Genomic DNA, 23,592 nt, shown 5'->3' with positions numbered 1-23,592 from the left:
TGACAGATGCCTGGCATATCCACTCTCAAGGCTCAAGGCAGCCCAGGCTTCTGGCCGGCTGCTGTCTTATGATGATCCAGAGCCGAGCCACTGCTTGGGTAATTGTTTCAGGGATGGTGGGAAAAAGGCCCTGGCAAGATCAAAGAGGGAAGATGCTGCGGGTGGGCTGCTTACTGAGCAGAGTGCATAGGAAGGGATAGAGCGGAATGTGGGAGGGCTGGCAGAAAGAGCCAGTGAGCCTTGTTCTTTGGCTTTAGGCTAGATTGACAGCCACAAAGATTCAGGGGAAAAAAGGACCCAAGTGTTAACCTTTTCTCAACTGCAATGTCTGGTGCAGACATTTAGACATTGCAGTGAAAACTCTTTGTGGCGGTGCATTTTCCAGAGTCATTTTGCCACTCCTCTCAATTCTCCAAAACTAAATTCATATTGTTTCACTTCATTTCCACCATTATTCTTCATGGTTCATATTTTCTCTTATTTCTAGATCTCTTGCCATTTATTTGATTTGTCTCTTTGGTTTTAGAGATACATCATTTTCTGCTATCACACCTATCCACACAGCACCATAACTAGTCTCCTTCTTTCCCAGTATTAGAGGAAGATGTCCTAGGCATAGACATTTATATATCTAATCCAAGATAATCCTCAAACAGTAGGATTTTTGTTGGTATAGGTAAAACTCATACAATTGTTATAATGGATTATAAATGTGATAGAAGATCTGAGGGTATGAATTGTGTGTGCATTGAGAGTATTGATAGGAATTCAGATAAAATATATATCTACCCAGGAATCTTCCAGAGTGTTCTGTTGACTTATTTGAAGGGCATTTCATCTAAGGATGACTTTTCCCATATTTATGGCAGCATATTTTCTTTGAAGTAGGTATTGCTCCACTCAGTATAAGTAATTATGTTCCCCACCCCCAACAGAGGTGGAGCTACTTCTCAAAGCTTGATTTTCTCAGCTTTTCCTATGATTTTGGCTTTTGAAATTCCCAAATTGAAAGTCTTGTGTATTTTCTTTAGCCTCCTTAAGAGAATGAACTCCATTCCCTTGGTAGCAAGTTTCTAGGCGTGTTTTTTTTTTTTTTTTTTTTTTTACTCTTCAATTCTTTTAATATCTACCAGTGGACCACAGCTTCTTGGCAGTGGACACAGGCAACTTGCTAATACCAGGGTAGTGTTACCAAATTGCTTCAGAGGGAACTCTTACTTGGAACCATGGGCTCCTGGGCAAGGCTAAATAAGATCAAATGGAAATCACTGAAGGCTCATGGAGTAACATATAACTTAGTTGTATGAAGGAGAGGAGCAAAGAAAGTACACTTCAGTTGTGACATTTGTGACACCATGAGTGTTTGGAGTTCTGGGCGATAGAAGGGAAGATGAAAATCAGACGTAATGAAAGATGGCCTCTGTGACACTGGACTTAGTTCTGTATTATTAGTCTCAATGTCCTTTAGTCATCAGAGTGTGTGTATATGTTGGTGTTCATCTACCTAGTAATAGTAGCCCACCCCCTCTATATCCATATTATATTTTTTTATAATTTATTAAGACTTTACTTTTTTAGGGCAGATTTATGTTCACAGCAAAATTGAGGGATACGTACAGAGACTTTCCCATATACTCATTGCTGCCACATATGCACAGCCTCCCCTGTTATCACCTTCCCCCACCAGAGGGGTACATATGTTACAGCTGGTGAACCTACATTGACACATAATCACCCGAAGTCCGTAGTGTACATTAGGGTTCACTCTTGGTAGTATACATTCTGTGGGTTTGGTAAATGTATGTGATTATATGTATCCATCATTATGGTATCATACAGAATATTTTCACTGTGCTAAAAATCCTTTGTGTTCTGCCTATTCATTCCTACCATGTATTTTTAACCTTTCAAAAATATTTCCAAATACTTACTACATCCCCACTATGAAGCTTGGAAGTTTCAGCAGAGTAGGAAATTAAAGTGCAAACAGTTTATACAGTTAGTAATACATTTAGAAGAAAACCCAGATCTCTTAATTCCAAAATATCCCATACTATGCTTTGTCCACCAGTGAATAAATGGAGAAGGTTGATGATTAAATCACTTCCTTACAAATGGCTGATACAAATGGGTAGCTTCAGGGGCCCTAGAGGTAATTTTGTGTATAGCCATCCTTGAAAAAATAAATTTGAAAGACATCTGCAGTTGTTGGAAGGAGGGAAGAGATGCCATCACGTGGTATTCATTTGCAGGGATCAGATTTTCCTGAGTCAGAAGGGGGTTAAGAGATCTGCCAAATGCTTGGGAATGGGTTCAAATTATTGCAGAAGTGCAATGGAAAAACATGATTGATTGAGCTCAAGAGTATTTGCTCTATTCTTCAATAGGTTGCCTTCCTGCTGTTCTTCCTCCCAATTTTATGACTCCCCTTTAACAACTTATTTCTTAATAGGAATGATCTGAAACCCTTATCTTGACTTTCCAAGCAAAGTGAATACATTTATGAATGTGTGTGTTTATTATTTTTATATTTTCAGTATTATAGCTAAGCTATGCTTTGCTCATTTTTGTTTTTGTATTTGACAGTTATTTAATATTAACTGGTCACCAAGAATGTAGTGAAAAATGAACTAGATCCAGAACCTAAGAGAGATATGAAGGATAGAGGGCCCTACCCTTAAGTGGCTTATGGGATACTGCCCTCCAATGGGGCAGAGACTTTGTCTTGCCTCCCATTGCATCACTACTGCTCTCAGATGTAGAATAGGGCCTGGTGTATGATAAACATTCAGTAAATATCTGTTGAATGAATGAATCCACACTTGAACAAAATCTTATAAAATGACTGCTAATAGAGTGCACGTTATAAGAGGCTCTAGGGAAAAGCAGTGATCAGGGTCAGGTAAGATTATTCTGGAAGAACTCCCTGAGAGCTTACTGATATGGTGAGGAAGGATGAAGAAATGATCAGACTGGGTTTCCCTGGTGGCGCAGTGTTTGAGAGTCTGCCTGCCGATGCAGGGGACCCGGGTTCGTGCCCTGGTCTGGGAAGATCCCACATGCCATGGAGCAGCTGGGCCCGTGAGCCATGGCCGCTGAGCCTGCGCGTCCAGAGCCTGTGCTCCGCAACGGGAGAGGCCACAACAGTGAGAGGCCCGCGTACCGCAAAAAAAAAAAATAAATAAAATAAAAGAAATGGTCAGACTAATATAAAGGTTGATCATTTGCATAGTAGGCCTGGTAGAACTGTAAGGCAGTAAGAACCCAGGCTATTGATAAAGGCATTTCTAAGAGGCATATCTAGGATGGACAGGGAACAATGAGACAGTAGATCGGGAGGTGAATTGAAAAATACCAAGTGGTTTAAAATATGGATGAGAAAGAATAGCTGTGGTCTAAAGAAGTGAGAGTGGAGGTGTAAAATTGCCTTCGATATATAGTAGGTACCTAATCAATAGTAGTTCAGTGGATGTGCTAGCAGTAGATTGCTTTTGTTCTTAAATAAGGCAATGCCATAATGTTCTACTTGAGCAAGTCTGTTATAGCAATTGTATGTCGGATGGACTGATTGTGCGTGTGTGTATGTGTGTGTGTGTGTATTCATCTGTGCATATGTGCTTGTGTGTAGATAGGAGAGGGCAACAAAGTAAGAAGATCTATTAGGTTATTATTCTAATTATTTAGTTGTGAAATAAGGACTTAAACTATGTAGGCTATGAAAATATAAGGGAATGAAAGAATATGAGAGATGTTATTTAAAATTAAGATATAGTGACAGATTGGATATGGTGGTCAAAGGAAAGAGGGAAGGAAGGACAATAATTCCAAGATTTGGAGACTGGAAAAACAGGATAAATGATTATAATGGCTGAACTATTGAAGGGATATCAGTTTGGATAAAGATGAAAGCAGTCTGGGGCGCATTGTGTCAGAGTGAGAAATCTTGCCCTCAGCTAGGGGTCTGTGACTAAAGAGAGCATAATAACATTAAAATATGAATATAAGCAGTTGGGAGAATTGTGGCATGAAGGAAATCTCCAGTAGTGCTGAAGTGGAGAGCAAGGTTTCTCAACCTCAGCATTACTGACATTTGGGGCTAGATAATTCTTTGGTGATAGTGATGGAGGAGGCTGTCCTGTGCATGGTGGGGTGTTGAGCAGTATCCTTGGCTTCCAGTCACAAGATACCAATAGCAACCTACCCCCAGATGTAACAACCAAAAATGTCTCCACACATTGCTAAATGTTCCCTGGGGGTAAAATCACCCCCAGTTAAGAACCATCAGTATAGAGGTAAAAGAGTAAACTACCATAGATTGGACCTTTGGGGTATAGCAGGAGATGGGGGTAGAATTGGAAGGGAAGGTGGGTCTAAAAGATCAAGATAGAAAGTAAGAATGATTTAAGGAACCATGTTAGGAGAACACACGTTTAGGGAAAGCTAGGGAAGGGGGGGTTTGACAGGTTTTTGAAAATTGGCATTTGGTAAGAAAATTTAAATGGATGGAATGAGTTCCCCCATTCACTGAGTATCTAGAGGGAATTTGGTTCTGGCTTCTTCTAGAGATCTGTGGGTACTCGTCTCTGCACCAGAACCACTACCTTGGCTTTAGAAACTTTTCAAGTGAACTTTCACTTCCTTGAACACTAAAGGCATAGAAAAATAAGTCATCTAGGATTCTATGGAGAGTACACACCTTATATGATCTGTCTCTTACATGTACATACACACAAACGAAGGCAGGACTTTTATGTTTTGGGTTTTTTTTTTACCTCCAAGAATATGCCTATACAGATTTCTAGGATCCCATTTTGTCCAGTCCCCTTAGTTACTGGTCAGTGTTGAAGATGAAAAGGGGAAGCTTAGATTCATAAAATATTTGTGAATTGAAAGACTATTAGATAGACATCTGTCTATCCTACTGTTGCTGGTTTTTTGTTTCCTTTTTTAAACTTCTTAAAACCTAGTGGGCAAGGTGTTCCTAAGAGAGAGAATGCCATATCCAAAGGCAATGAGGGCTAAAATACGAGAGGGTCCTCGGGAACCTAAAGTTATTTAACCATGCTGAAGTGTCAAGTGTGGAAAGATGATGGAGTGAGGTAAGACGGGAAGCCCATTCTTTAGGGCAAACAGACAAAGCACAAGAACATATATACAGTGGACCCTTGAACAACACTGGTTTGAACTGTGTGAATCCACTTATATGCAGACATTTTCAGTAGTAAATACTATAGTACTACTGTGGATATGGAGGAACCGCATATATGGAGGGCTGACTATAAAGTTATACATGGATTTTCGACTGCAGGGAGGGTCAGTACCCCTAACCCCCATGCTGTTCAAGGGTCAACTGGATATTCATATGTATCTTCAAAGATGTAACAGTCTTTTTTTTGAAATTAAGTTTTATGTAGAACCCTCATTGTAAAACACATAAAAGAGGAGCCACTTGATACAACTCACCCATTGTAGTGGCTTCTGAAGCACTCCTTAGAACACTAGGACTGTGGAACACAGTTTGAAAATCACTCCAAGGGCTGGCACCTTATCTATAAAGGACCAGATAGTACATATTTTCAGTTTTGTGGACCATAGAGTTTCTTTTGCAACTGCAACTGCTCAACTCTGCCATTATGGCAGGAAGGCAGCCCTAGCCAATAGGTAAATGAATGGGCATGGTTGGATTTGGCCCGCTGCTGACCATTTTGGTTTGCTGATCCCCCAAAACCCCCGTCATTTTTTTTTTATAAATGGGAACTCTGAGGCTGAGAACAGGGAAGCAAATTACTATTAAAAACAGAGCTAAGACTAGAACCCAAGTCTCCTGATTGCCACCTTGTTCCTTTACCTTTCAATTTGCTATCAAATAGAAATTCCTGGTGTGTGTGTGTGTGTGCGCGCGCGCACACGCGTGTGCGTGTGTGTGGCAGGGAATGAGTTCTGCCTAAGTGTCTTTAGTTAAACAGTACCTTTGACTATAGGTAAAGTATCTCTCACAAAGTGGAGGTGCCCTCTAAATCGTGTCATTTTGAGAGAATATGGTGTCCTTGCAGCTACTCAGTACTCTCTTCTAATTGTATCTCCAATGAAAGGCCTTGCCCTATAAAGATATCTGAAGCTCTGTTGCATGAAGCGTTTGAGGCATAGTGTTATATGTCTTCCTGGGGAAAAATGGCTGTGTTTTTAATGTCTTAATTGATGTGTTAATTAGAGTTATTGAGATAATGAGAACCATGTCAAGGCTACCTGGAATGAATGTTCAAAGTTGAGAGGACTAGAGTATGTGTGAATTGGGATTAACTTTTTCTTTAAAAAAGAAAAACAACTCTGTGTACTTTTTGTGCCGGACACTCTACTAAGCACTTCATTTGTTATCTCATTTGCTCCTTTTAGAGGTATATCAAATTATCATCATCTCTATGTTATGTATGAATGAGTAAAGGGAAGTTCAGGGAGATTAAGTAGCTTTCCTCAGGTTGCATACCTAGTAAGTGGGAGAGCCAACATTTGGACTGGGGTAGCCTGAGGCCAGAGCTCATGACCTTAACCATTTTACTGTATGGCCTCTCTCTTTACCTAGAAGGAACCATTGACATTTCTGATGGCATTGAAAGGTGAAGTTGGGGATCTAGGATGTCTTAATTACTGAGCTAACATTTGAGGAGCTTAGCACAGGAGATAAGTTTATAGAAGAGAGGCAGAAAAGGGGATTTACCATAATGAAGGAAAAAGTGAAGCATATAAAGTTCAGGATAGTACAGGTGTTAATAAGCCACATAGACCTTTGTTCCTTTCTCTGTATAGATGAGATCTAGAAAACATAGAATATGTAACTTAGAAGATAGCTGACTTTGTGGATTGCATCTTTATAGGATCTTGCACTGGTAGCATCCAACAGTTGTCCTTTTGTACCCTAAATTACCTAGGTATTAAGCATTTAGTAGGTGATCTTGGTGTTTATGGCTGAGCTGCACTTTTCCTTGGTCCTGTATATGGGTATTGTGAGTTCATAATTGGCTGTAAAGTTAAGAGATTTGTTAGGGTAGATGTAAAAGTTTTCCTCAGAGAAAACTATGATAGGCAAAGGATTTTGTGAATTTTGAAATTATCTGGAAAAATTCCTAGGGATTTGGATATTATGTTGTAAAATTTTCTCTCTTATTAAAATAGTTATTTTGGGGACTTTAATGTCTGTGACTCTTGGTTTTAATATCTGCAAATGTCCTTGATTTTCCATACTACTAGATTGTTATTTGGATCTGTTGACATAATAGATTGGCACTTTGCACAATAAAAAAAAAGATATGCAAAAAAAAGGAAGTAGAAGAATTATGCCAACAATAGAGGTCCTGGTACCTTGTGGAAAATCATCCCAGTGGCAAAGCATAATAGGATTTTCCTTGGCCTGGTTTGTGGAAGTTGTCTGACTTGTGTGACTATCTTCAGCCAACTCAGAAAACTCTCTGGGCCTTTATTGCTTTTCCCTTCCAGACAGTTGGCTCAGTGACTTCCACTGCTGGGGATTCCTTAGCTAAGACATTGAGGATTCCTTTCTCAAGAAAGGCAGGGCATAGAGAAATACACCTAGTCCTGACTGCTTATTTTTCAGTTCTCTGAGCTTACGTTGCAGTACTTTACCATCAAGGCAAGAACTGCATACTATCTAACTTTAATTGCCTTTAAGTATAACTCCCGTAAGCCTCAGTAATGATAGTTAACACTCTCTGCATTAACATTGCACTGCTCCCCTAGGGTTTTCAGAGCGATTCACAAATAAATGCATTCAACTTTAAATAGCACATCAGGATTATAGAACCCAAAAGGCAAAGGATAGAGGACATTTCCTGCTCTCCAATTATTCAAAGCTTAGCAAATAGGAAGGCAGAGGCATCCATGGCCTAAAGGTCTTGATTGCCCTAGTCAGTGTTATTACAAATAGTTTCATATCCCAGGAAAGAAAGGTTTAAGCTTATTGAGAGGATGAGAATGGCAATTTTTGTTTCTTTTATTTCCTAGGGAAAGGTCTAATGGATAAAAACATTTAAACTTATAACTCACCTCAACTGGTTTACAAGGCGAGATTGAACTAGGCCTTGGAATGAAAGGAAATGTCAAGAAGTGTAGCACGAATTTTTAAAGTTTTTCCAGTCACCTAGGCAAGGTATAATGCAAGTCTGGTAGGAAAATGTAAGTTTTCTTCCACCTAGAGAAAGTTCAGCAATTCTAATTTGGAGAGAGAGCAGTTATAAGACAAGGAGAGTTTCCCCATTAGCACATGCCATTGCTGTCTGAGTGGACATTCTAGAGAGCAGTGATTTGGACACATTACCACGAAGGTCTTACCTGGTTTCTGCAATGAGGGTGTCAGGTTGGTTCTGCTGGTCTGGCCTCAGCTAAATGGATGTGGACAGTGCTGGTAAAGTGGGTAACCTTTTACATTGCAACTGTCTATCTAGGTATCTCAAGGGCTTGAGAATTTGTTGGATAGAGTTGAGCTGAATTCTTGAATTTCCTTTGGACCATGTTATCAATAATATTTTCACATTTAAATCTTATGAGAGTATCCCTAACCACAGGTTTCACGAAAATAATAATAACAGATGTGATCAGCTTGGAAGAATTTCTACTTTAGAAAGAGTCCATGCGTTGATTTTATTAGCAAGAGAGGCACCCGTACAAGTATTATAGGTATGAAGAAGCACCATCTGCTCATCCCTAACAATTTGGGAAGGCTGCACTTCCCCTATCTTCTTAGGTGTTGAGGGTATGTATGCCTTCTTTAAAAAGCTCTGAAATTCTCCTCATTCCTTCATTTCAACGAGTCAATTTACCATGATGGGATTTGCCTTGGAAAATTACAAGGGTACAAAGAACTCAAACTCTCAGTCCCAGCCTGCTTCTACCTTTGTTTTTGGTTATGGTTCATAAGCTTGCAAAGAGGAAGAATCATATTTGATCTCGTTTAGTCTTAGATTTGATTCATTAGTTTGCATCTTTAGATATCTTTAAAGGTCCCAGAGTGATAGCTGAGAGATTACGGTCCAATGTTATCAACTCAGGCTCATGAGTGAGGTAGAAATTGCAAGTGACCTGTGTTCTTTTAATAAAGAACTGGGGCGGGGCAGTGCTGGTCAATGAAGAGACTAAAGATGAACCATTGCATGGTAGCTTCACTTTTTTTTTTTTTTTTTTTGGCTACACTGGGTCTTACTTGCGGCATGCAGGATCTTCATTGTGGCACGCGGGATCATTAGTTGCGGCATGCGGGATCTAGTTCCCTGACCGGGTATCGAACCCGTGCCCCCCGCATTGGGAGCACACAGTCTTAACCACTGGACCACCAGGGAAGTCCCAGCAGCTTCACTTTTGAGGAGCAGAAACATTCCAGGAGAGCAGTGATGATTACATTGAGTAATTACCAGGACTATAGAGTTCAGAAAGACAATTCTGGCCTCCCTCTATGTGCAGCAGTTGACCTCCCTTTCTCTCTCACTTGGAGAGGAGACAGCTATATAAAGTGGGTAGGCTTCCTTTCCATTCCGAATTAAACTCTTCTCCCTGGAGAGCCCCCCTTTTATTTCTTTAGCATTCCCCTACTGTAATGACCAAAGTAAGATATACCCTCCCCCAGAATATTACAGTTTAGAGTGAAGAAGAGCAGAGGTGAGGACATCCATAAATGGGAATCTTAAGAGCTTGCCATCTAAGACATACTCTACTGATAGAAATAGACTTGGGGAAAACATAGAGATGGGGAAGGAGGGAGAGATAAAAAAGGAGCTCCTAGTTCCTATCCCTTGAGACATTCTCTGTATGGACAAGGCAGCCCGATACTCATGAAGGACCTTCTTGCCATTCATGCCTTTCTGGAGCTGGACAGGAAGAGATCTAAACACAAGGCTGGATTTGGGGGCTGTATAACTGACCCTGTTGTTCTCTTTCCTTCTATCTTGTAATTCTCCCAACCTGGATTTTCAGCTGAAAAAGAAGCAAGTGTACGTAGATAAGGTGGAAAAGATGCAGCAAGCTCTTGTACAGCTCCAGGCAGCATGTGAAAAACGAGAGCAGCTGGAGCACCGTCTCCGGACACGACTGGAGAGAGAACTGGAATCCCTCCGAATCCAGCAGGTATAGAGAACTTCAAGAAAATGAGATTGCTCCTGATTGCTTATTTGTCAGATAGTGTCTGACATGAAAATCCAAAAATACACTCTTGCTCATCTTCAGGTTTTTTGCCCCACCTGATCTTACTCCAGAGCGCCTCCCAATTGTAAAGACGAAGTTGGCTTCCTTAGCTTCCTATCACAGCAAAATCCTTAATGCCTATTATCTTGCACTTTTTGTTTTCATATGAACCCCAGAAACAGTAGGCCCTATAAGAAGTGAAGACGCTATACAAATAGACTCCTGGACATTTTAGGATTGGAAATGGTCTTTAGAATCATTTGGCCATACATCTCCTCACTTTTAGATGAGAGAAAATCAAGACCCAGGAAAGGTGGCATGACTCCCTTAAGGTCACACAACAAGTTTAGGGGCAAGGCAGAGACCAAATCCTAGGTTTTTAATTTCCGTTTCTATGGAGAACCATGCTGGCCGGCAGGGCTAGTAATTTTTTTTTTTTTTGGTACGCGGGCCTCTCACTGCCATGGCCTCTCCCGTTGCGGAGCACAGGCTCCGGACGCGCAGGCTCAGCGGCCATGGCTCACGGGCCCAGCCGCTCCGCGGCATGTGGGATCTTCCCAGACCGGGGCATGAACCTGTGTCCCCTGCATCGGCAGGCGGACTCTCAACCACTGTGCCACCAGGGAAGCCCCTGGGGCTAGTAATTTTTAAACCATTGATCCACTTTCTGAGCAGCATGACCATTTGACATGGCAGGCTCCTTTCGTGATCGAGAGTCTCATACTCAAGCCCGAGGTAGAAAGTCCTATGAATTCCCCTTGCTTCTGAATCGGAATCCAAACTGAAGTGGCTGGCTTGGGCAGTAATCCTTTCCAAAAATAAGGGCTCTTCAAATGGGACTCAGCCACTATGGTCCTAACTCATTAACATCAGGGGTCTCGGCATCTCCTCCAACAGCGCCAGGGCAACTCTCAGCCCACCAGTGTTTCAGAATACAATGCCGCTGCACTGATGGAGCTCCTTCGTGAGAAGGAGGAGAGGATCCTGGCCCTGGAAGCTGACATGACTAAGTGGGAACAGAAGTATTTAGAGGAGAATGTGATGAGACATTTTGCTCTGGATGCTGCGGCCACCGTAGCTGCTCAGAGGTAAGTGGCTGGCTGGTAGAGTCCCTGAATGAAGGGCAGGGGTGGTGTGGAGAACAGAAAAGTGACTGATTGATTAATAGCTTTTCCAGTGTTTTTTTTTTCCCCCATAATGTTCTGTTTCTTTTTTCTCAGTTTCTGCTTAAGTGTGTGGTTTTTGTTTTTTTCGATCTGGTTATGCAGAGACTGAACAACTGTGGGGCAGAGGGTCTGGGATTTGTAAATTAAAGTTACTGACGAACTTACTGGAATCATAGTTCAGCTTTCTTCAGGAGTCAGAACACTTGCAGATGGGATCAACTGAACGTCCGCACACCTCCTTCCCCAAAGCCTCAGGTTCTTTCAGCCACATGTGTAGGCTTCTTTGTTTAGCCCCAGGACTGGAATGAAAGCTTCTCCAGAGAAATGCCACTCAGAAACTAAATGTCACTCAGGAGTGGCTACTGCCATTTGATAGCTCTGGCTTGTCCAAGGTATGCCAAAGACTGTGCTGAACATGAATCCATCCCTGCCCTTTGAGAACGTCTATATTTGAAGCCCACATTCTCTGTGCCTCCAAGTTCATCACATGTAAGCAGTCACATTCCATTTGGTAAGGGAGAGAAAATGGCAGGAGGTGTTTTCATTTTTTGCCCTTTATGTGTTCCCCTTTTCTCATTATAAACATTTATTATTGCTCTTTGGAGGACACAGTGCTCTTATCCAGTTTGTCTCGCTGCTGTTTGTAATCATCAGTTGGGAAAGAAACAAAAACTAAATTCAAATCAGGAGATGATGTGGATTGTTGGAGATACAGACAGAGCCATGGTCTGGAGTTGGGTATCTAAGGCAGGCTATAGCATATTGCACCCAGATAGGTCTCTATCCAGAAAGTTATTAAAAATCATGGCGTTGTTTTTAGCATTCTCCTAAATGTGGTGAGCAGAGTCTGGCAGCACTTGCCAGACTTTGGGTTGGAATATGTGTGTGGAGGGGGCAGTGGATACATTTATTTTCGAGTCCTTCTCATGTCAAATCAGAAGGAGGTCAATGCTTAAAAGCTGGACTGGTGGTTTGTAAACCTATTCCCAATTCTTCAGGAAGACATCTTAACGTTTCTCTAACATGCTCTGTCTGTCTCCAGATACCCCCTATAAACCTTAAACAGATTGAAATTGCCTGTGCCTTGATTTTGAGGTCCTCATGGGCTTAAGCTTACCTGTCTTTGTTTTTTTTTTTTTTTTTTCTGAGAACGGTGTGCTCAGTCCATGCCAGTGTAGTAATAGAGTGCAGGAAGCTGCAGCTGGGCTGGAAGATGGTTGAGAAGTTTGTAGGCAGCTTAGAAGCAGAATGAAGTGTAATTTTAGCTGCTGGTTCCCAAGTAAACACCTGTGCCCAGTGCTGGTTCAGAGGTTATTCAGGAAACCCTAACACTGACAAAGAGGTGCAGGGCATTTTTGTCATCTTTGGGCAGAAACTTAGAAAGATACAGCTCATGAAGGTGTGCAGTGTGAGAAAATGTTGGAAAGCCAGGGTTCTTGGTGCTGGGAAGTTCACTGTTGAAACTGACTTCAGAATAGACTCCAGGTCAAAATGCAGGAAAGCTAGGAGGTTGTCATTTGGGGGCCTTGTATAAAGAAACTACCCCTTTCCTTCCTCCCTGGAAAGTTTTGAATATTGGGAGAATCCCCTTTCAGATGGATTTCTTTCCAGAATCTGTTTCCTCCCATAAAATAGATTTGATTTAAATTGAATTCCTTTAAATCACCAGGTAGAAAGTTTCCATGCAATCACTGTTTTCAGTAAAATGTGCATGCTTATCATTTAATATGGTAAAAAGCAGCCAGTTCCCACCTAAGGAACACTTTGTAATAGTTCCCTGGACAAACATTCCATATCTGGACTGTGTACCTTTTGCATGCCTATTAATACAACCCACAAAAGAGACTGAGAGATTGTATTTGAATTCCTGTAAAATGAGAGAATTGGACTAGGTGATTGTTCCAGACCCTTCTATTGCTAAGATTATATTATTTTTCCAAAGATTTGCTTCTTATGCTCTGCCACAGAGATTAGTTTCCTACTCCTCCTTTCTTTCTTTCTTTATGAGATTTCAAATTTGGAAAGTAATATTCAGAAAACTTTGTTTCAGAACCTGTGGGCTCTTCTACCTTCCCTTCCAGCATCTCTTCTGCCATTTCTTTTCTGTCCAGTGATTTCACTTTCCCTCCTCCCAACCCTAAATGTACTGACCAAGGTTCTGCTCTTCACCCCTTTCTGTAGTAAAGGCTTTATATTCTATTTTCTTCCAAAATAATTTTTAAGTACCTAGGATATTGGCTGCAGATGGAAAGTGCTCAACATATGTTTGAGTAATGAAGGAAGGAAAAAAAGGAGAAAAAAGAAAGAGGGCAAAAGGAAGAAGTAAAAGAAGAAAGGAAATGCTTTCTAACTCTATACAACTTAAATCCTTAAATCTAGTGCCACATTGTACCAGCCTGCTCAGTTTCTGTGTATTCTGCTTATTATTCTGAGACATTAAGAATCTCAAACTTAATATATTTGTAAAATAATAGCTCATACATAAATAATAAGTTGCACCATTAGGAAATGTTGCTGGGGTCATACAATGGTAGTTGTTGAATTTTTTCAATTGAAGTATTGTTCACATATTTAAAAACCACTTATTTTAAGTGTCTGGTTTGGTGAATGTTGGTAATTGTATATAATAATGTAGCCACTACTACCATCAAGATAGAGGACACATTCTAAAGTGCCCTTATGCCCCTTTAACTTGATCCCTTCCTCCCATGCCTGACCCCAGACAACATCTGTTGTCATTGTAATTTTGCCTTTTCTAGAACATCATATAAAAAGAGCCATATAATATGTACTTTTTTGTGTGATTTCTTTCACTCAGCATGATTACTTTGAGCTTGCTCTAAGTTAATGCGTATATCAATAGTTTATTCCTTTTTTGCTGAGTAGTGCTCCATAGCATGGATGTACCACAGTTCATGCATTCACTTGATGATGGATATTCGGATTGTTTCCAGTGTTTGGCCACTGTGAATAATAAAATATAGATTTTTAAATATAGGAATAGACATATGTCTTTTCTCAGGTGAGAAGACATATTGGATTATCTGTTTTATACCCATTCCGGCATTTTGATTCTGTGAAGCATCTCTTGTCAAAGGGAAAGCTGTTAATGCAAGAAATCACATGTAGTGTTTACTATATAAGGTACACTTCTAAGCACTTTACAATTATTGCCTATCTTCACAATAATTCTTTGAGAGAAGTACTGGTATCCATTCTACAGATGAGGAAACTGAGGCACAGACAGATTAAAGAATTCCCCTAAGATCACACAGCTACTAAGAGGCAGAAGAACCAGGACTTAAATCTACATTTTTGATACCTTAAGTGCTATATATACTCTACTGCCTCCCAGATAGGATGATTTCAAAGATGGTGAAATAGGGAATATTACCTGTTCAAGAGTTACTATTTGAGGCTTATTATTTAGTTTCTTAGATTATCATAAATAATCACAAAAACATGGCTTATATTTTAACTTCATATTATTGTGTTCCTAGAGTATTCCTCTCCAGATGCTTAATGTAGATGAGGGGAATTGCTACCAAGTAGGAGTTCATCTCAGAAGAACTGATTTGGCAGTGCAGATTTTTAGTTTCAGCTCACAAATGGTGATTTATTTCTGAATAGCAGCAAAAAGATAACACACCAGATCAACCAGTAATTTACTTCTTTGCATTTACTGAATCAGGTTGTTACCTTTCTCAGAACGTGCAATGTTTCGCTTTTATTTGGGACAAAGTAAATCTGGGAAAGAAGGAAGTAAAGAAAGGGAAAGCAGAAGGTAGAAACTGGTCACACACGTGACGCATGTCTACCTAGTCTGGCGCTGTGGAGGCCTTTCTCAGGTTCTGTTCTCTGCTTTCTTCTCATTCTACCTTCTGTCTTAGTTATCTTGTTCTCCACTATAGCTTCAGATAGTAACTCTGACATCTCTAAGATTAAAGTTAGAATTTTCAACAACTTGTTGGATGGATATTGTCATATGGCTATTCATAAGACACTTTAAGTCCACTGTAACTAAAATCAAAACCCATTATAGGCATTTTCCAAAAAGAAAGAAAGTTCTCCTTGGTTTCCTATCACAGAAAATGAGCAGTATGCCATCTTTTCTAGTCATTTGAATTAGAAACAACAAAGTCCTCATTCATTCTTCCCTCTCCCTAACACCCACATTTAAATAGTCTCCAAGTTCTAGCAATTCTGCTTCCTGTAGCCTGTTTCCATTTCCCTTGCCACTTCACCGGGTCCTGTTTTCAACATCTCTTGCTGGGATTATAACCTTTCTGACTGGTCTGCCCGATTCCAGTATTATGGCTCCTCTAATCCCTCCATTACATTTCAGCAGAGATAATGCTGTCTTCCTGAACCATAGCTTGGATCATTTCATTCCCTTTGAAAAGCTCTAATAAGCTTCAGTGCCTATTGGAATAAAGTCCAAACTCATTTCTGTAATAGTTAATTATTTACTTTTTTCCCCTCCCCTTGCAAGTTCCCTACAGTCGGGGACTAGTCTTATCCATGTCCATCCACTCTCCAGCCTCCCAGGAACTTCAAACACACTGCTCCACTCATGGTTGAGCTCCCATTTTAAATAAACAATAGGAAACCGATAGGAAAAAGATGGCCTTGAAGTTTAAAAGGCCGCTAGATGTTTTAATTAGGAGGTCATGGGTGACATTCTAGAAAACAATGCAAGTAATGTGGCGGGGATAACTTCATCAGAGGAAGGAGAGAGAAGATGACTGGAGGAATAGTTGCCAGAAACCATTTACTTAAGAATTTGAGTTGCAGGATAGTAATTCAGGGATATGCGGTTTGGGGTCTGTAGGTTGTCATTTCAAGCCCAGCATCTCTCTACTGATGTGCTTAAGGGTAGGCTCAGAGTATTGGAAGTTAGCAGGTCAAGTTGCTCCCTCAAATGCTGTGCCTGCTTGCTTTTGCTTAAGCCATTGCTCCGTAGCCCCAGCCTTCTAGAAGGAAGATTGATGTCGAAGGCCGTTCTGGCAGCTCTGTAGGAATTCACTAAGTGCCCCACATTTTCAGGCTCCATTCCTCAGGAGTTCACAGTGTCCATATCAATTAGCTGGCAGGGCTCTGTGTCCCCAGAATGGTCTTTTATGCAATGAAAGTGGCTCCCCCAGGGACAAACCGTACGCTCAAGTCCCCAGTGTCCATAGACACTATACACTTTTAAAAGAGGCCTGCCTCTGAAGCCTCTGCCATCACATTGGAACTGCACTGTGGGGGTCGCCTCCAGGATCATACCAAGAGCTGGAATTCATTCGACTCATACTCTCTTGTATGTTATTCTCTTTCTACGTACACTTTTCTCTCTTAATAATAACTTGTTGAGTGTTTTTACTGTGCCTGGCACTGCATGTTTTACATGCACACTTTCATTTCATCCCCCCCAAAGTCCCATGAGATATAAGTATAATTATTATCTTAGTTTTGCAAACAAGGAGCCTGAGGCTTAGAGCAGTTAACCCAATTCCTGAGCTCATAGAGTTTGTTAGTGGCAGAGGACTAGGGAACGTGGAACTTGACCCTGGCGTGGCCTATAGTCAGGGCCTGTGCTCTCAACACTACACAATGCTGCTTCCTCTTGGGTACTTGGGAACACAGGGGCCATTCGCAGTAGGATGCAAGCAAGTGAACTGCACTAGAGCAAGTGTAGAATTCCGAGATACTAAAATATTTTGAATTTAGCAAATGATGAAAGCCACTGTGGTCCTTTCCCTTCTTGTTCTCCAATTATTTCACCATTCAAATGAATTGTTTCTGCCTCGCATATAAGATGCAGGCATTTTGGGGAACAGTAATTTTGCAGAAGCTCACCAAAATTCCCCAACTTTAATACCAACTTTCTGCCTCTTCATTCCACTGCTCCTTCACAGCCATCTGCACTGGTCACAATCTCTATGCTAACAGGACATAACCAGCTGCCAGCAGAAAAGATGCCTGGAGTTCTCCCACAGATCCTCATTCTCAGAGGAAGTATAATGCAGCAGCGCCAGTTCATTGTTTCCTCAGCCTATAGTCTGGTTTTCTTTAAGACCAATATAATTACATCAACATTCTTCCTAAACTCGTTTTCTTTCCCTCCAAGTTACTCAAATACAATCCAGTTTTCTTTCTTCCCTTCCCTCTTTTCTCTACCACTAGTTCTAAATGAACTAAAGAAAGATGCATGACGTCACTTATCAGGAGGGTATAGGATTCCCATTATGTCTTTGACTTGTGCTGTAAACATCAGCCTTGCCCATGGGTTACATCCTTTCCCCTCCTCTCCTCTCCTCTCCTTTCCTCACTTCTCTTCTCTCTCTCTCTCTCTCTCTCACACACACACACACACACACACACACACACACACACACTTGTCTCCTTATTAATTACCCCTTGAGTTAATGGCATGAGACACTTTCAGATGGAACATGATGGTCCCTCATGCAGTTGGGACTCTGGCAAGAGATTAGTCACTTAGTTGGGGGAGACTCATTGATTTGGCACTTGAATGTTTCAGATATAGCTTAGATAGGAATCAAGCAGCACAGACTCAAAGGCCCTGCTTCTCACTCAGCTCCCATGCCCTGCCTGAACTTGGCTGTTGACATGTCTAGAGTTCATTTCTAGCAAACACTCAGGTGGAGTTACAGCTGTTGAATGTAGCAATAGCTCTTTGGTACTTTCTCTGACTTCCTTCAAAGTCTAGCCTTTTCCCCTTCATGACTGTCATGAGAATAAAGTGGGCATATCTCATATGTAATATAAATAATCATATAAAGTAGAAATATGAATATCTTCCTATTGCCTGGTCATGATCTACAAACTTGAAGGGACTTTCTGCCAGAGGTTTTGGGAGGGTGTCTCTCTAGTTCTGAAGGCAAGCCTGTGCACTTCTCATAGAATCCATCACTTACTTTTGCAGTTATGTCTGTCAATAACCTCTTCTAGCTCTGAAAGCTGAACCTTCCCATCTTGGAGATTCTTATCAGTAAGTCACCCAGAAACCGACCATTCCTAATAAGTTTGATTTCAGTGTAGGGCCTTCCAGCCTAAGGCTTTTGACTTAGGACAGAGATTTTGTTGCCCTCCCATCATTATCACTGCCATTTTCCTCCCCAGGGACACAACGGTCATCAGCCACTCTCCTAACACCAGCTATGACACAGCTCTAGAAGCTCGCATCCAGAAGGAGGAAGAAGAAATCTTGATGGCCAACAAGCGTTGCCTTGACATGGAGGGCAGGTAAAATGTTGATCTGGACTCTGGTGGATCTGAGAAGTTGGTATGGAGACCAGATAGGTCAGTAGGGAAGGGCAAGCATCTTCATTCACAACAGGGGAACCTGATAATGCAGCCTCCCCCCAGCCCTGCACCCCTGCCAGCCTGTTATTTAGGATTTGAGATGCAATGACCTTTACCTTGATCATTCCCACTAACTCTGGAATTCCAAGTAACACTGCTTTCCCCATTGTCCTTGGTAAATTGCTTCCATATGCCCTCTGCCAGAACTGAATTGTTGGTATTTGCACTCTGAGGTATTCTTTCTAGCATTGCACCTCAACTCTGTGGTACAGCAGAGTGCTCAGTAAAAGAACATCCACTCAGGGCTTCCCTGGTGGTGCAGTGGTTGGGAGTCCGCCTGCCGATTCAGGGGACGTGGGTTCATGCCCCGGTCCGGGAGGATCCCACATCCTGTGGAGTGGCTGGGCCCGTGAGCCATGGCCGTTGAGCCTGCGCGTCCGGAGCCTGTGCTCCGCAACGGGAGAGGCCACAACAGTGAGAGGCCCGCGTACCACAAAAAAAAAAAAAAAAAAAAAAAAGGACATCCACTCAAACTCAGAGATGGGGCATCTGATGTCTCTTACAAGCGCATGATCATTTACTTATTAGCCGAAGTAGCCCATTCTTAGAAGTTCTCATCTTCTCACTGACTGACTCATCATTTCCATTTACTCAGATTGTTCACTAAGGTACCCACTACATCAGTTTACTCTCTCATATACAGCCCTTCTTTTCACAGATACTTTTCTTTGGCTTCCTAAGGTTTAACTGACAACTCCTGGATGTTCCTCTGTGCCCATATGGGTGTGCATTAAAAATTGTTGCACACTGTCTCTTGTCTTACAACTCAGAAATAAGTAGACCACCCCCTAGTCAAAAAGATAATGGAAGCTCAAGTCCATGCAGGTAGTGAGACCAGAACCTGGAGGTGGCAACAATGTTTTATATGTTCTTTGTCCTTGGCTCCTAGGATTAAGACCCTCCATGCCCAGATTATTGAGAAGGATGCCATGATCAAGGTACTCCAGCAGCGTTCCCGGAAGGAGCCAAGTAAGACAGAGCAGCTGTCATCTATGCGGCCAGCAAAGTCTCTGATGTCCATTTCCAATGCTGGATCAGGCTTGCTCTCCCATTCTTCCACCCTGACTGGCACCCCCATCATGGAAGAGAAGCGGGATGACAAGAGCTGGAAGGGGAGCCTAGGTAATGACAGTAAATAAGGAAGATTAAAGTGACACGTTTAAAGAGAGCCCAGACTTGGATACGTGCCCACGTGGCAATGAGGAGTAATGGTCCCACTTCTAGAGAGGAAGATATACCTGGTTGGGTTTTGTCCTCCTGAGAGGCTGACTGCATATTTAGGAGACACCATGAAGTCTCACTGAGAGAACACTGGTTGAAGCCACAGCCCTAGACAATAAGAATCCTGAGTTCTGTTTGGGTGGGAAAGAAGATAACTTCAATTTCCTCTTAAAAATTCTCAGCTTTGGCCTTTGCCATGTGGAACCTTTTGTCTTTGTCCAAAGCCCATGTGGCTTTCGTGTCACTGAAAATTTCAAAATTCCAGCTTTTCCTGTGTTCTTTCCTCCCATATAATAGGAGGACACAGAATTCTAGTTAAGCTAAATGGAGCTGGGTGGCAGGTTTTTGTTACCAGAATATTCTGAGATGAGAACAGAATGTACTTTTTCATTCCATTCCTGTCCATTCCTTCCCCTCTAATCAAAACCCCAGAAGTATTGTGGATACCACGAGGCACATTTTTGGAGCCTGAGGAAACAAGCTATGTATATTTTAATTTTAGCTCTCTTTGTTGCTTCTAATACCTTTCTTGGTCCTCTGACACTTGCAGTGTCCTTTGCTTAGAGTAGGTATTTGGGGGACCATGGTCATGGTTAGAACCTTAGATCACACAATTACTATCACACTCCTCTGCGACCACAGACTTCTTTCCCTGATCCTTTCCAGCTGTTTGGTAATGGCTGGTGTTGGTTATAAGTGGAACCAAGTAGAAGCATTCTGACAGCTCGTTGGAAATCAATCACCATTGGAAAAATAAATCAGAACAGATACCCAGGACACTTAAAGGTTTAATACGTTTCGCTGGGGCATTAGAGAATGAGAACCAGAAGGGATCTGCCAAGTCTGAAAGAAGCTTTTAGCCACGGTGGGAGGTGCCTGACAAACTGATTCCTGGGTTCACTGGAGGCAAAAGTAGAGAATTTGGGACCATTCCTATTCCTCCTGAACCTCCTGCAAGGAAGAAGAGGTAATCAGATGTCTATATTGGAATAGCCTGTAGTTTTCTAAGCTCCTTCCCTCTTTCCTCTGTAGGTATCCTCCTGGGTGGAGACTACCGTGCCGAGTCTGTCCCTTCCACCCCCTCGCCTGTGCCGCCCTCGACTCCCCTACTGTCAGCTCACTCCAAGACGGGCAGCCGGGACTGCAGCACGCAAACAGAACGGGGAACGGAACCCAACAAAACCGCAGCTGTCGCTCCCATCTCTGTTCCTGCTCCAGTTGCTGCTGCCGCCACTGCTGCCGCCATCACTGCCACCGCTGCCACCAACACCACCACCATGGTAGCTGCTGCTCCAGTGGCTGTTGCTGCTGCTGCTCCAGCCGCCGCCGCCGCCCCGTCTCCAGCAACTGCTGCTGCTGCTCTTGCTGCTGCTGTTTCTCCAGCTGCTGCTGCTGCTCAGATTCCAGCTGCTGCCTCTGCTGTTGCTGCTGCTGCTGTTGCTCCTGCTGCTGCTGCTGCTGTTCAGCTTGCTCCAGCTGCTCCGGCTCCGGTTCCAGCTCCGGCTCCAACTCCAGTTCCGGCTTCAGCAGCGGCTCAGGCTTCTGCTCCAGCTCAGACTCAGGCACCAACTCCAGCTCCGGCTGCAGCTGCTCCTCCAGCTCCAGCTCCAGCTCCAGCTTTGGCTCAGGCTGAGGCTCCTGCAAGTCCAGCTGCCGGTTCTGGACCACGTCGTTTGTCTATACCAAGTTTGAGCTGCAATCCAGATAAGACAGGTAGTAATTCTCCGGATCAGGTAGCCCTGGGTTCTGCCCTCAGTGACAGATTGGGTGGTTGGCCTGCTGTTTAGGCACAGCTCGGTCATATGGGCAGCGCTTTTCAAGTTCTAAAGCAGATTAATCAGAGGAGATAAGGGCAGAGAGTCTGTAAATGACTTCTCCAGGATAGAACGGGGATGAGTCAAGGTCATTTTCCCAGTAAAAGTAAATGCTCAGGTGAACAACAGAGGGAGTGTAGTGGGCCAATGTCACTTTGCCATAGGCTTAATGGGGGCTCTAAAGCCACTTCTAAAATTTGAGTTTTCACCTTGTCCCTAAGTGTTTTCTAACCCCTTATTTCCATTTAGATGGCCCTGTTTTCCACTCCAATACTCTGGAAAGAAAAGCTCCCATTCAGATCCTGGGACAAGAGCCTGATGCAGAGATGGTGGAATATCTCATCTAAATGGCTTAATCAAGAGCTGCAGTTTATCAGCAAGAATGCTTTTAATCATTTTTCCCTTTTGTTTGTTCTTATTTTGAGGGTGAGGACAAGGGTTGGGTGGGGGGATGTTTTTTAAAGGGACTTTTTATTGAAACAACATAGTACTTAGGTAATACCATATGAACGCCAGTCTTCTGGTACACTTAGAGAGTACCTCTGAAGCCAGATCAATCAGAATGTGCTCTAAAGTTTATTGTTTGGATTTATACAAATTCTGGGACTCTTAATAGCTGGATATACATCAGTGTTTTCAATGTGCTGAAATTTGTTTAGCATTTCCATATTCTGGATCATTCTTTTATCGAAGAGCACAGTATGTTTGGAAGACAGTGTGTAACATGTAGTTCAGAAGCCAGAGAGGATTTGGGTGTGTGCTGTTTTGTATAGTTTCCATCTAGGCAGCATCCAGAGAGAGCTCTCGCCTCGGGCACATGAAAGGGAATAGTTTTAAGAGCTATGTAAACTGAAGAAAAGGTAGGGAGTATTGGGGTGTGGAAGGGTGCTGGAGCTAATTTTCCCTCCCAATTTCCCAGCTACCCTGGGCCAGGAGATTGTGTTTATCTTTATTTCAGTGGTGCTTTGGAAGTGGATTCTTTTGGTTCCCTCGTGGAGGTTCATACATTCATATATATACTGTGGAGTAATTTATGCATTTGGATAATTAATATATTGCTTTCAGATGCTAGGAGAGTAAATTAGCTGAGTGATGTACAACTTCTTCTCTCTTAGGGAGTTAGACCATCTGAGGCCTTGATGGAGAGTTGCATGAGGTGCTGTATGCAGACTTGTGTGGTCTGTGTGTAGCCAGGAACATAGCTCGCTTGCCTTTCCCAAGACCAACCTGCTTAGTGTTTATTTCTTCTCCAGCACAAATTCACTGGCTGTGTCACCAGTCTCAAATTGCCAATCATTTGCAAAATGAGGAAGCGTTTTCATTAACAGGTTGAATGCTTTGAATTTCTGGTGACTACTTTGAAATAACTCATGTTGTTTGCCCAAATTCTTAGCATACGTCTTAAAAGGCATATATGACTATCACCTCCAAGGGAATAGCATCAGAAGCCCAAAGTACTATGCTGCAGTCAGCGGAGAGGGGGGCTGCAGCAGTATCCCCAGCTACCTCTTCTCACTGCCAGTGACTCCATCTTGGAATACCTTTGGAGAGCAGCAGGAAACGCACATGTGGGCAGGGACCAAGGAGGCCATGGCTCCAAGCTTTGCCTTGGGTCTGCCTCCTGGGACACAGAAGGGCTGCCTATTGCCACAGGTCTCTGCCCTGTGTCGCCTCTCTGCCCTTCATTAAGGTGACAAATCCATAGACAATGTCATTAAGATCAGTTTTCAGGGGTATTGGGGGGGTGAGGGGAGTGGGGGGTATTAGGTAAGGGTGGGGGGGGTAGAGGTTTGGGGATGTGTTAGTTAGAAACCAAATTCATAGAAGAGTAGGCC

The 23,592-nt window shown here is 42.5% G+C and overlaps 1 protein-coding gene across 1 annotated transcript in view; it reads left to right on the top strand.

Moving 5' to 3' along the window:
* Positions 1-23,592, top strand: part of AMOT (angiomotin) — a 58,516-nt gene that overhangs the window by 22,256 nt on the left and 12,668 nt on the right. The window contains exons 7-12 of the mRNA XM_082609497.1: positions 9,979-10,128; positions 11,083-11,273; positions 18,480-18,602; positions 19,612-19,844; positions 20,976-21,656; positions 22,007-22,183. Coding sequence (XP_082465623.1) covers positions 9,979-10,128; positions 11,083-11,273; positions 18,480-18,602; positions 19,612-19,844; positions 20,976-21,656; positions 22,007-22,104 — 1,476 coding nt within the window. The 3' untranslated portion in view covers positions 22,105-22,183. The remainder of the gene's footprint in view (positions 1-9,978; positions 10,129-11,082; positions 11,274-18,479; positions 18,603-19,611; positions 19,845-20,975; positions 21,657-22,006; positions 22,184-23,592) is intronic.

This window comes from Mesoplodon mirus (genome assembly GCF_964341445.2).
Source record: "Mesoplodon mirus genome assembly, chromosome: X".
Lineage (NCBI taxonomy): Eukaryota > Metazoa > Chordata > Mammalia > Artiodactyla > Ziphiidae > Mesoplodon > Mesoplodon mirus.
This window is presented reverse-complemented; position numbering and strand designations above follow the sequence as displayed.